The sequence below is a fragment of the Ornithorhynchus anatinus genome, chromosome 2 (assembly GCF_004115215.2).
Source record: "Ornithorhynchus anatinus isolate Pmale09 chromosome 2, mOrnAna1.pri.v4, whole genome shotgun sequence".
NCBI classification, from domain to species: domain Eukaryota; kingdom Metazoa; phylum Chordata; class Mammalia; order Monotremata; family Ornithorhynchidae; genus Ornithorhynchus; species Ornithorhynchus anatinus.
In genome coordinates this window covers 62,363,782-62,376,470 of record NC_041729.1, presented here as the reverse complement: position 1 = coordinate 62,376,470, position 12,689 = coordinate 62,363,782, and the positions used below count along the sequence as shown (strand labels likewise).

The following is a 12,689-nucleotide window of genomic DNA, read 5'->3' as shown; positions in this document are numbered from 1 at the left end:
CCCCCTCTACTCCCTCTGCCATCCCCCCTTTACCTCTCCGCAGCTAAAGCCTCACTTTCCCCTTTTGCCTCTGCTCCTCCACCTCTCCCTTCCCATCCCCACAGCACTGTACTTGTCCGCTCAACTGTATATATTTTCGTTACCCTATTTATTTTGTTAATGAATTGTACATCACCTTGATTCTATTTAGTTGCCATTGTTTTTACGAGATGTTCTTCCCCTTGACGCTGTTTAGTGCCATTGTTCTTGTCTGTCCGTCTCCCCCGATTAGACCGTAAGCCCGTCAAACGGCAGGGACTGTCTCTATCTGTTGCTGACTTGTTCATCCCAAGCGCTTAGTACAGTGCTCTGCACATAGTAAGCGCTCAATAAATACTATTGAATTAATTGAATGAATGAATGAAGCTTCCCATCCCTGGTAGGGGCCCGGTCTGGGATTCCCTGACCATGGGGGATCCTCCTGGAGTTCCCCTCACTGAGAGAGCACCCCCAAGTCCACCTCCACTTTCTGCCTTTCAGTGGCAGAGGGCGGTGTGATGCGCAGCTGGAATTTCTGGACCCCAACTCGGAGCTGTCAGGATGAGACAGGGAAAGCAAGTGGTGGTGTTGATAAAGGTGTATACTGAGTGCCCCCTGCGGGTTGGGTATTGTACTGAGCTCTCAAGAAAGAAAAAGAAAAGCTGTTCACTGCCCACAAAGGACTTCGGCTGTAGTTGGAGAGTCCGGCGTAGTTGGAGAGGCTGACCTAGGGCCAGCAACAGATAGCAGGGAGGTGATCCACACAGCTGCTCCAGACCAGAGGCCGGGGTGGGAGTGGGGCGAGTGCATAGGGGGCATCAGCAACATGTTATCCCAGCCCTGGGGTCAGAGTCGTTGGCACTGTCGTTTGGCGCCTGATTGGTGGCTGACTTGTTCCTTCCCCTGCACCAGGACCCAGGTGTTCAGGCTTGACTGGAGGCTTTCAGACCCCACTGCCAATAGAGGACATTCGTTCCTCCAGCCATTCATCCATTCAGTCATTTACTGAGCACCTCTTTTATTTACAGCTTTGTACTGGATACCTCCTGTGGGCACAACTCTTGGTCCCTCTGGCTGGGAAGAATAAGGCTGGGTTGAGAAAGGATCCCCACAACCCTGCTTTCTTGGGCCCTGACCTTCTTCACCCTGACCCAACCCACCTCCACCCCACCATCCACCACCCTGCCCTGATCCACTCCAGCTCCTCCCTCTGTCCCCCTGCCTCCACCCCCACCAGCCCTCCACCACCTGCCCTGATCCACCCCCTCATCTTCTGCCACCCTGCCTGATCCACCCCTATCCCGCTGTCTGCCTTCTTGACCCCACCCTTGTGCCCACCCCACCTTTCTCCACACCACCCCCACCCCACCTTCTGCCACCCTGCTCCTGCCCCATCCCACCCTCTGCCCCTACCCCCTACTCATCCTCTACCACCCTTGCCCACATCCTGCCCTCTGTCACCCTGCCCCGCCCTTACCCCCTCACTTGCTCCGGACTAAGCCCACTTTTCCCCACCCACCCTCCCCTCTGCATTGCCAATGCTCTTGGCTGTGTACTCCTTAAACACCTTGACCCTCACCCCAACCCCATAGCATTTGTATGCTTGTCCTTATACTCTGACATTTTCCCAGTCTGTCATTTATTTTGCCATCTGTCCCCAGCTCTAGACTGTAAGCTCACTGCGGGTAGGGAATCTGTTTAGCAAGGCTGTTAGATTCTACTCTCCCAAATGCTTAATACAGTGCTCTGAACACAGTAAGTGCTCAATAAATACCATAGATGATGATGATGATGATGATGATGATGATGATGATAATGATGATGACAACTGATTGACTTCAGTCTGGTATGAAACTAGATAACTGGTTCTTGACCTAGTCATGTGATCTGGGTGGGGAACTTAACTGCTGTGGGGACATTGCCCTGGACACCTGGGGCCCTCAAAAGCTATGTGACCATGTGAGTCCAGCCCTGGTGCCAGAGATAGGCACAGAGATGGAGAGACAGAGACAAAGGGATGGAGGTGGCAAGAGAGACTGAGAGATGGAGGGAGAGATGGGGTGGCAGAAACTGATTCTCTTTCCCTCTTCAAAACCTTACTTAAAAATCACCTCCTCCAAGAGGCATTCCCAGACTGAGCTCCTCTTCCCCCTCTACTCCCTCTGCCATCCCCCCTTTACCTCTCCGCAGCTAAAGCCTCACTTTCCCCTTTTCCCTCTGCTCCTCCACCTCTCCCTTCCCATCCCCACAGCACTGTACTTGTCCGCTCAACTGTATATATTTTCGTTACCCTATTTATTTTGTTAATGAATTGTACATCACCTTGATTCTATTTAGTTGCCATTGTTTTTACGAGATGTTCTTCCCCTTGACGCTGTTTAGTGCCATTGTTCTTGTCTGTCCGTCTCCCCCGATTAGACCGTAAGCCCGTCAAACGGCAGGGACTGTCTCTATCTGTTGCTGACTTGTTCATCCCAAGCGCTTAGTACAGTGCTCTGCACATAGTAAGCGCTCAATAAATACTATTGAATGAATGAAGAGAAATAGACATAGGGAAAGAAACAAAGGGATGAAGGGAGAGAAAGCCAGAGAGAGGAAGGAAGAGATGAGGAGAGGCAGAGAGCTGGAGGAAGGGAGGGAGAAAGAGAGAAACAAAGGCAGAAAGAGCAGGGAGAGAGGCAGAGAGAAGAGAACCCTTAATTGGCATTTTAATCTCCCACTCAAATTTAAATGAAGCATCCAGCCCTGTTTCTGTTAACCTATAAAAGGGCAAAGTCGGCCACGGTCCAGTTTCTTAGTGCCTTCCCTCATCATGCCTTCCCTCACACCACACACACACACACACACACACACACACACACACACCACACACAGAGTCACAGATATGCACACTGTCAAACACAGAAACACATCACATACACAAACACGTTCACAGACATTCAGAGTAAAGTCACACACAGACAGAGACAATATCCCACACATGCACATATGCATTTACAGACCCAGATCCAGTCACAGACATACACACAGAGTCACACACAGAAACACCAGCACATACATAGACGCACAGACACAAAGAAACATACACAAAGAGACAGAGCCACATACACAGATGCAGTCACAGACATACACAGAGTTACACACACAAACACTAAGACACACACACACACATGACCTCGATTGCTGTTAGTTTTCAGCAAGGCTTTCCGAGGGAAAGGGCTTTGCTGAGTAGAAAGATTCCCATTTGAGAAAGGCAAACAAGAATCAGAGGGGAACAAGATGAGAAACCGAACTAGAGCTGGAAATAGAAAAGTTTGGAAAAATGAATAAAAAATGAGTAAGTCGCCAGCACCGATGGAAGCCGTGCAACTGTGACCCAGCCCAGAGGGTTGAGTGGGGGAATCCGGGAGGGCTCCATGAAGGAGGTGATTTTTACAGGAGGCTCTTGGAGGGGTGGGTAGGGGGAGGCCGCAAGATGGACATGGAAAGGGAGGGAATCTCAGGCAGGTACCCGGGAGGCCTGAGTAAGGGGTAACAGGTGAGGAACTGGGAGAGGTGATTCTGGGGGAGGCCAAGTGAGCTGGAGAGAAGTGGAGAAGAACAGCTATGTCAGAGACCAGAGGGGGCAGGGATCCACCAGGCCCGAGAGCTGGATATTCTACTTGCAACTACTGGAGGTGCTCTAAGAGGAGCGAGCCTTGTTCCTGAAGATGTTTCAGGAAGATGATCTGGGCCACATATTATTGATGTATATGCCTATATTCGACAGAACATTCCGTTATTTATTCTGTTTCTAAATATGATTATAAATACATTTCTGCCTCTGACTTAAAGAGTGGAAGCTCTGTGAGGGCGGGGGTCATGTCTTGTGTTTCTTTTGGGCTTTCCTAAGTGCTTAGTGCCAGTTCTACTATTACGCTATTACAAACACTACTACCATTACTACTCCTATTGCTACTATTCCCACCACTATCACTACTACACTTCTACTACCACTACCTACTACAACAGCAGAGAGGCTAGAATCAGGGAGACAAGTCTTACCTGGTCCTCCATTTCCTCACCTACATGGGTCAGGGCTCAGTCATCATTCAGTGGTATTTGTTGAGTGTTTACTTTGTACAGAGTGTTGGATTAAGCCCTCGGGAGAGGACACATTAACAGTTGGTAGACATCTTCCTATCTACAAGAAGCTTACAGTCTTAAGGGGAGACAGACATTAAAATAAATTATGGGTATGTAGATAAACACTCTGGGGCTGAGAGTGAGGTGATTATCAAGTGCCTAAAGGTGACAGATCCACATACATAGGCAACACAGAAGGGAGAGGGAGTAGGAGAAAGGAGAGCTTAGGGAAAGCCTCTTGGAGAAGATGTGATTTGAATCAGGTTTTGAAGGTGGGAGAGTGATGGTCTGTCAGACATGAAGGGGGAGGGTGTTCTGGATCAGAGGCGGGATGTAGGCAGGGGGCCAGCGCCGAGATAGACAAGACTGGAGCACAGTGAGTAGGTTGACATTAGAAGAGCAAAGTGGGGCTGGGTCATAGTAGGAAATCAGGGAAGTAAGGTGAAGGGGGACAAGGTGATTGAGTGGTTTAAAGCCTATACTAAGGAGTTTCTGTTTGACAGGGAGGTGGATAGGCAACCACTGGAGGTTCTTGAGTAGTGGGGAAACATGGACTGAATGGTTTCTTAGAAAAGAGAGTCAAGTGAGTGAAGTGGGGGAGAGACAGAGGGCAGGGAGTTCAGTGAGGAGGCTGATGCAGTAATCAAGGCAAGATAGGATCAGTGTCTGGATTAATATGGTAGTAGTTTGGACGGACAGGAAAAGATGGATTTTAGCAATGCCATTAAGGTAGAACTGACAGGATTTAGTGACAGGTTGAATATGTGGGTTGATTGAAAGAGATGAGTTCAGGATAATGCCAAGGTTACAGGCTTGTTAGGGAGAATAGGAGTGCTGTTTACAGTGAAGGGAAAGTCACGGGGAGGAGAGGCTTTGGGTGGGAAGACGGGTTCTGTTTACAACCAGATTTCCTTGTCTCTACCCAAATGCTTAGAACACTGAATTCCTTAACTCCCATTCTCTCCTGGACCCCCTCCAATCTGGCTTCCGTCTCCTCCACTCTACCGAGACTACTCTCTCTAAGGTCACCCATGACCTCCTTCTTGCCAAATCCAATGGCTCCTACTCCATTCTAATCCTCCTTGACCTCTCAGCTGCCTTTGACACTGTCGACCATCCCCTTCTCCTCCACACCTTATCTCACCTTGGCTTCACGGACTCCGTCCTCTCCTGGTTCTCCTTTTATCTCTCTGGCCGGTCATTCTCGGTCTCCTTTGCAGGCTCCTCCTCCCCCTCCCGTCCTCTAACTGTTGGAGTTCCTCAAGGGTCAGTTCTCGGTCCTCTTCTGTTCTCCATCTACACTCACTTCCTCGGTGAACTCATCCGCTCTCACGGCTTCAACTATCATCTCTATGCAGATGACACACAGATCTACATCTCTGCCCCTGTCCTCTCCCCCTCCCTTCAGGCTCTTATCTCCTCCTGCCTCCAGGACATCTCTACCTGGATGTCTGCCCGCCACCTAAAACTCAACATGACCAAAACTGAGCTCCTCATCTTCCCTCCCAAGCCCGGTCCTCTCCCTGACTTCTCTATCACTGTGGATGGTACGACCATCCTTCCCGTCTCTCAGGCCTGCAACCTCGGTGTCATCTTGGACTCGGCTCTCTCGTTCACCCCACACATCTGATCCATTACCAAGACCTGCCAGTCTCACCTTTATAATATCACCAAGATCCGTCCTTTCCTCGCCACCCAAATGGCTACCTTACTGCTACTGCCTCTCGTAATATCCCGGCTAGACTACTGTGTCAGCCTTCTCTCTGATCTCCCTTCCTCCTCTCTCTCCCCGCTCCAGTCTATTCTTCACTCCACTGCCCGCCTCATCTTCCTGCAGAAGTGCTCTGGGCATGTCACTCCCTTTCTTAAAAACCTCCAATGGTTGCCTATCAACCTCCGCACAAAACAAAAACTTCTCACTCTAGGCTTCAAGGTTCTCCATCACCTTGCACATTCCTACCTCTCCTCCCTTCTCTCTTTCTACTGCCCATCCCGTATGCTCTGCTCCTCTGCCGCCCACCTCCTCACCGTCCCCCGGTCTCGCCTATCCCGCCGCCGACCCCTGGGCCACGTCCTCCGGCGGTCCCAGAACGCCCTCCCTCCTCACCTCCGCCAAACTAATTCTCTTCCCCTCTTCAAAACCCTACTTAAAGCTCACCTCCTCCAAGAGACCTTCCCAGACTGAGCTCCCCTTTTCCCTCTGCTCCCTCTACCACCCCCCTTCACCTCTCCGCAGCTAAACCCTCTTCTCCCCCCTTTCCCTCTGCTCCTCCCCCTCTTTCGTCCCCTCCCCTCAGCACTGTACTCGTCCGCTCAACTGTATATATCTTCATTACCCTATTTATGATGTTAATGAGATGTACATCACCCTGATTCTATTTATTTGCTATTGTTTTAAGGAGATGTTCTTCCCCTTGATTCTATTTATTGCCATTATTCTTGTCTGCCTGTCTCCCCCAATTAGACTGTAAGCCCGTCAAAGGGCAGGGACTGTCTTTATCTGTTACCGATTTGTGCATTCCAAGCACTTAGTACAGTGCTCTGTACATAGTAAGTGCTCAATAAATGCTATTGAATGACTGAATGAATGAACAGTGCTTGGCACATGGCAAGTGCTTAACAAATACCATTATTATTATTATTATTAATTTGTTAAGCACTGTACTAAGCATTGGGGTAGCTAAAAATTATTTAGGTTGGACATAGTCCCTGCCCCACATGGGGCTTACAGTCTTAATCCCCATTTACAGATGAGGAAACTAAGGTCCAGAGAAGTGAAGTGATTTGCCCAAGGTCATACATCAGACAAATGGTGGAGGCAGGATTAGAACCTAGGTCCTTCTGACTCCCAGACCCCTGTTCTAGCCATTAGGCCATGCTGCTTCTCTAAAGTTTAGAGGCATAATTGTGTAGGTCAGTAGGGTGGGTGGGGAAATGCTTTGGAATGGAGGGAGCTAAGGGAACACAATGCATGTGTCTTGGGTTTCTGTTATTCCTCCCCGGTGCTTAGTCCAGACCCCTGTTCTAGCCATTAGGCCATGCTGCTTCTCTAAAGTTTAGAGGCATAATTGTGTAGGTCAGTAGGGTGGGTGGGGAAATGCTTTGGAATGGAGGGAGCTAAGGGAACACAATGCATGTGTCTTGGGTTTCTGTTATTCCTCCCCGGTGCTTAGTACAGTATCTGGCACCAGTTGGAATGGAAATAGCATAGTCTAATGGAAAGAACACAGACCTGGGAATCAGAGGATCTGAGTTGTAATTATGGCTCTGCCAATTGCTTGCTGTGTAACCTTGGGCAAATCAACTTCACTTCTCTGTACCTCACTTTCCTCAACAGTAAAATAAAGATTAAATTCCTACTCTCCCCCCTACTTAGACTGTGAGTCCCCTGTGAGACAGGAACCATGTCTGACCGAATTAGCTTTTATCTACCCCAGAACTTAGAAGGATATTTGACACATAGTAGATGTTAAGAAATACCATAAGAAAAATCTCCCCTGTGGGCAGGGCATGTTTCTCCTGTCTCTCTGTTGGACTTTCCCAAGTGCTCGGTATCGTGTCCATTTCCCCCACTTGAGAGGAAGCCCCCTGTGAGCAGGACTCATGTCTCATGGTCCTATTGGACTTTTCCCCAGTGCTCAGCACAGTGCCTAGGCCCAGGGCCTGGAATCTGTAAACAGCAAGACTACTGCTGTTACTGCTGTTGCCAGGGCTGGGACAGCGGTCCCCTCAGAGGACCAACTGCCTCATCTTTGCACATCTGGTTGTGTAGAAGCCTGGGTAGCAGGGGAGCGCAGTGACCATTCTGAGCCTCAGCCCTGGGTGCTGTTGGTTTCTCCTCCAGCTCCAAACATGCAGACATAGTTGTTGGGGGACTGTGACTTCTCCAGGAGCCAGGCCACTCGCTTCAAACCTTCTCTCCTTCTCTCTCTCTGCTCTGAGCTGCCCTACCTTCAGAGGAACAACTGCCCCGGGTGGAGGGGTAAGGGGCTTAGCACCAACCTCACTGATACAGGGGAGAAGAAGCAGAGGGGGAACAGGAGATGCCCAGGAGAAGCTGGAAGCTGTCAGCCCTGTGCCCCGGGCCCAAGTGGGTTGTTCAGCACCAGGGACAGTGGTGTCCCCCTGGATGGCCCGTCTCCCCTCTCTTCTTCCCTCCTTCCCTCATCATCATCGTTATCATCATCAGCCTCATCATCGGTATTTATTATGCGATTACCGTGTGCATAACAATCTACTGAGCGCTTGGGACAGTACAATACAATAAACAGTCAAATTCCCTGCCCACCAGCTTACAGTCTAAAGGGTGATCCCCATTTAACTGAGCTCAGAACTGATAAGTGACTTACCCCAGGTCACACAGCAGGCAAGTGGCAGAGGCGGGATCAGAAGTCCTGACAGGCCAGGGGGAGGGTCCAGCCATCAAGGCCTCCCAGATGAGTCCCTTTTTCTCCCTCCCTCCCTCCTTTCCACCCGCCTTACTCTCCCTCCTTCCATTCCTCCCCTCTCCCTTGCTCCAACCCTCCCTCACCCTGATGATTTGCTGGAGGCCAGAGAAGGAGGAAGGGAGGAAGCACGCAGCAGAATACAGAAGGGAAGTGTGTGTTGGGGAGCACCTGTGAGGATGCAACAGCCTGAGACTGGACCCTCCCACTGCCCCCTCAGGGTTTCTGATCCTACTTCCCTGCTGTGTGGCCTGGGGGGAAATCACTTTTTTAATGGTATTTGTTAAAGTGCTTGCTATGAGCCAGGCATTGTACTAGGTGCTGGTGCAGATACAAAGTAATGACCTTGGACACATCCTATGTTCCGCATTGGGCTTACAGTCTGAATCCCCATTTTACAGATGAGGTAACTGAGGCCCAGTGAAGTGAAGTGATATGCCCAAGGTTACACAGCAGACAAGTGTTGGAGCTGGAATTAGAACCCAGGTCCTTTTTAACTTCTTAAACCACTTAACTTCTTCTCTGTGCCTCAGACAAATGAGGATTCAAATAGCATTTGACTGCATCCCTGTGGGAGATCCTTGTAGGAAGAGACGTCAGAGAGAAATCTTCCTCTGGGGGCATTGGTGGATTATACTGCCAGGCCAGATTACCACAGGAGCTCCTGGGATTTATAGAGCTTAAAACCCTGGTCTTGAGCTTGATTAGGCTCAAGGGGGCTCAGCAGCCCTGCCCCCCATTGTTAGGCTGCTGCTAGAAGGATATTCTGCTAAGGCACCACCACAGGTGGTGTCAAACTGCATCTGCCTCCACCAACTTGCCATTCTTCTTCTGCTTGTCCTCCACTTCCCATCCTCTCCATGGCCTCTTGCCATTGCCACTGCTATTTTCTTCCTCCATGTGCCTCCGCAGACATCTCCCAGAATCTTACTGCCACCCTCTTATACCTTCATGTACCTTCATGGGCATCCCCCTGTTTCTTAAACCACTGCCATTTTCTACTTCTGTGTGCCTCTGTGGGCACCCCCCAACTTCTCACCGCCTCCATCTTCTATCTCCATGTGCCTCTGTGGGCGTCTCTCAGCCTCTCACCTCTGCTGTCTCCAGGACTTGGGAGAGCTGGTGCCATCACCATAGGATTGTCTATTGATGTCCCTGTGGGGTCACTGGGATGTGAGGTGGAGCCGAACCTGGGGTCATGGGACTTCATCCTGCTACTGCTGTGAGAGTCATTGAGGTGTGGGGTGGAGCTGATGTCAGGGTCACAAAAGTGTCTCAGACCTCTACCCCTGCTGTGGGATCCCTGTGTCATGGGGTGAAGCTGCAGCTGGTGCCAGGACCATGAAGAAGTCTCAGAATGCCACTGCCACAGGGTCAGTGGGGCTCACGCTGGGGCCAGGGTCATGAGGGAGTCTCAGACCAGCACTTCCATTGGGTCGCGGGGACTCAGGCTGGGACCAGGGTTGGGGCTATGAAGGATTCTCAGACCACTGGAGTCACTGAAACTTGGGGTGGAGTTGAGGCCATCACCAGGCCCACAAGGGAATCTCAGACAACTGCCGCCATGGGGTCATTGGGTCCCAGGGTGGAGTTACGGCTTCTGTCATGGGGTCACTGGGTCACAGACTGTGACCTGGGTCGGGGCCAAGATGGAGTCTCAGACCCCTGCCACCACTGTGGGTTCACTGGGATAGAGGCTGGGGCCAGGTTTGGGACTGGAGCCATGGAGGATCACAGGTGGCACTGTGGGGTCACAGGGGTGTAGACTCGGACTGATGCCAGAGTCACAAGGAAGTCTCAGACCACTCCTGCCACTGTGGAGCCATTGGGGCTCAGGCTGGAGCCAGGGCTGAGGTCATGAGGAAGTTTCAGAACCCTGCCGCCATTGTCATGGGGTCACTGGGACTGGCGCTGGGCTTACAGGGGGATCTTAGGCCCCTGTCGCTGCTGTAGGGTTATGGGGGCACAGGCTGGGGCTGGTACTGGGGTCACATGGGAGTTTCAGGACCCTGCCATGCTGCCGCAGGGTCACTAAAGCTCAGGCTGGGGCCAGGGTAGGGGCCACGAGGGAGTCTCAGACCTATCCCACCGCAGAGTCACTGGCCTGGGTCCAGAGCCAGGGTGGGAGCAGAATCTCATACTGCTACTGACACGGCTGCAGCCATGGGGAGTCACACGGTGAAAACCTGGCTGGGGTACTCATAGGGAAATCAGTCTATGGAGTCCAGGGAGAGGAACCATTCATTCATTCTTTCATTCAGTTGTATTTATTGAGCACTTACTGTGTGCAGAGCACTGAACTAAGCACTTGGAAAGTACAGTTCAGCAACAAAAAGAGACAATCCCTGCCCAACAACAAGCTCACAGTCTGGAAGAGGGTAGACAGTCATTGAAAAAAGTAAACAGGCATCAATAGCATCAATATAAATAAATAGAATTATAGATATATACACATAATTAATAAAATAAATAAAGTAATAAATGTACATATATACACAAGTGTTGTGAGGCGGGGAGGGGGTTAGAGCAGAGGGAGCAACCAGGCTGCAGCACATGAAGAGAAAGCAGGCTGCGTGTTCAGGACTTAATCAGACTGCAGCACATGAGAAGAAACAAGGCTGTGAAACTAAGGAAGAAATCAGGCTGTGGCATAGTGGGGAAATCAGGCTGCAGCACACAAGGAGGAGAGATCCCAATTCCCTCTTCTTGGCAGTCGCTCAGTAAAGCAGGACTTTTCCCTTCCTTGCCACTGACCTCTGGGAGTCCAACAAATCAGGGTGGGGTCCCAGAGTAGCCCTCTTGCCCCATCTCAGGCCCACCCCTCCCTGTCCCGGTCCCTGCTCTCGGCCCAGCCCGCAGCAATAGTCTCCTTAACCATCCACGTCACCTGGTTCGAGCACGTGAGCATGCTGGCCATCCTGCTGAATTGTGTCACCCTGGGCATGTTCCGGCCATGCGAGGACGTGGAGTGCCGTTCCCAACGCTGTGCCATCCTGGAGGTAGGGACCTGGGGGACGTGGCTCTGGGGCACGGGGGGATGGCAGAGCAGGTGGGGGTGGGGGTGAAGAGCAGGGAGGGACAGGGGAGAAGAGCAGGCGGGGGCCAGGGTGGGGTGGGAGGGCAGGACATGCTGGGAGAGGACAAGGGGCCCCAAGTGAGCCTAGTGGAGGGGTCTAGTCCAGCCCTCCCTAGCCCTGCAGTGAGGGGAGGGTGGTTCCGTTGATCTTGAGGGCTAAAGCCACAGGCCAGCCCCTTTCTGGAGTACTGGAACCCAAGGATCAATCAATCAATCAATCAAAATATGTATCCACTGGTCAGTGACATCTGCCAAGTGTTTACTCAGTGATCGGCATTGTACCAAATGCCTTGAAGATTACAGACGCATTCACACACACATGCACACACTTACAGTCTACCAGGTAATACTGAATGCTGGGCACTGTACTAAGCACCTGGAAGAGTTCAGCCGTAGGAAGATTCTCACTCTTTGCCCTCAAGGAAGCTCACAGTCTAGTGGCAGAGAGCAGGCTGGGAGCTGGGCACAGTGCAATGCATTGGGGACTGGGGGCTCTTGGCTGCCAACCCTGGAATGAATGGTCACTTGGAACCTGATTAGTTCCATGTCTCAGCGCCCCCCACCCTCCGCAGCTCCTGACCACCAGCCCCTGAGAGTAGGGCCCATCAGGGGTTGACAGAAGCCGGTAGCCTTCTCGGACTGGTCCCAGCCGCTGCCCCGGGGTCTTCACAGGCTCCTCCTACAAGGAAGATAATTGCAAGAGGGATCCGGGGGTCTTACCGGGGCAGCCCATAGTGGTGGGTCAGGAGGTATCAATCTGCTCAATCGGTCTCCAAGAGGATGAACCGTAAGTGCCAGGCACTGAACTAAGCACTAGGGTAGGTACAAGCTAATCAGGTTGGACACAGCCCATGTCCCACTTCATTCATTCAATCATATTTATTGAGCGCTTACTGTGTGCAGAGCACTGTGCTAAGCGCTTGGAAAGTACAATTCGGCAGCAGATAGAGACAATCCCTACCAAACAATGGGCTGTCATGGGAATCATGGTCTTAATTTCCATTTTACAGATGAGGAAACTGAGG

At 51.2% G+C, this 12,689-nt stretch overlaps 1 protein-coding gene across 1 annotated transcript in view; it reads left to right on the top strand.

The window, feature by feature from the left end:
* CACNA1H (calcium voltage-gated channel subunit alpha1 H) overlaps positions 1 to 12,689 on the top strand; it is a gene marked incomplete at its 5' end in the record, with an annotated part of 219,303 nt that overhangs the window by 86,497 nt on the left and 120,117 nt on the right. The window contains one exon of the mRNA XM_029057244.2: positions 11,476 to 11,587. Coding sequence (XP_028913077.2) covers positions 11,476 to 11,587 — 112 coding nt within the window. The remainder of the gene's footprint in view (positions 1 to 11,475; positions 11,588 to 12,689) is intronic.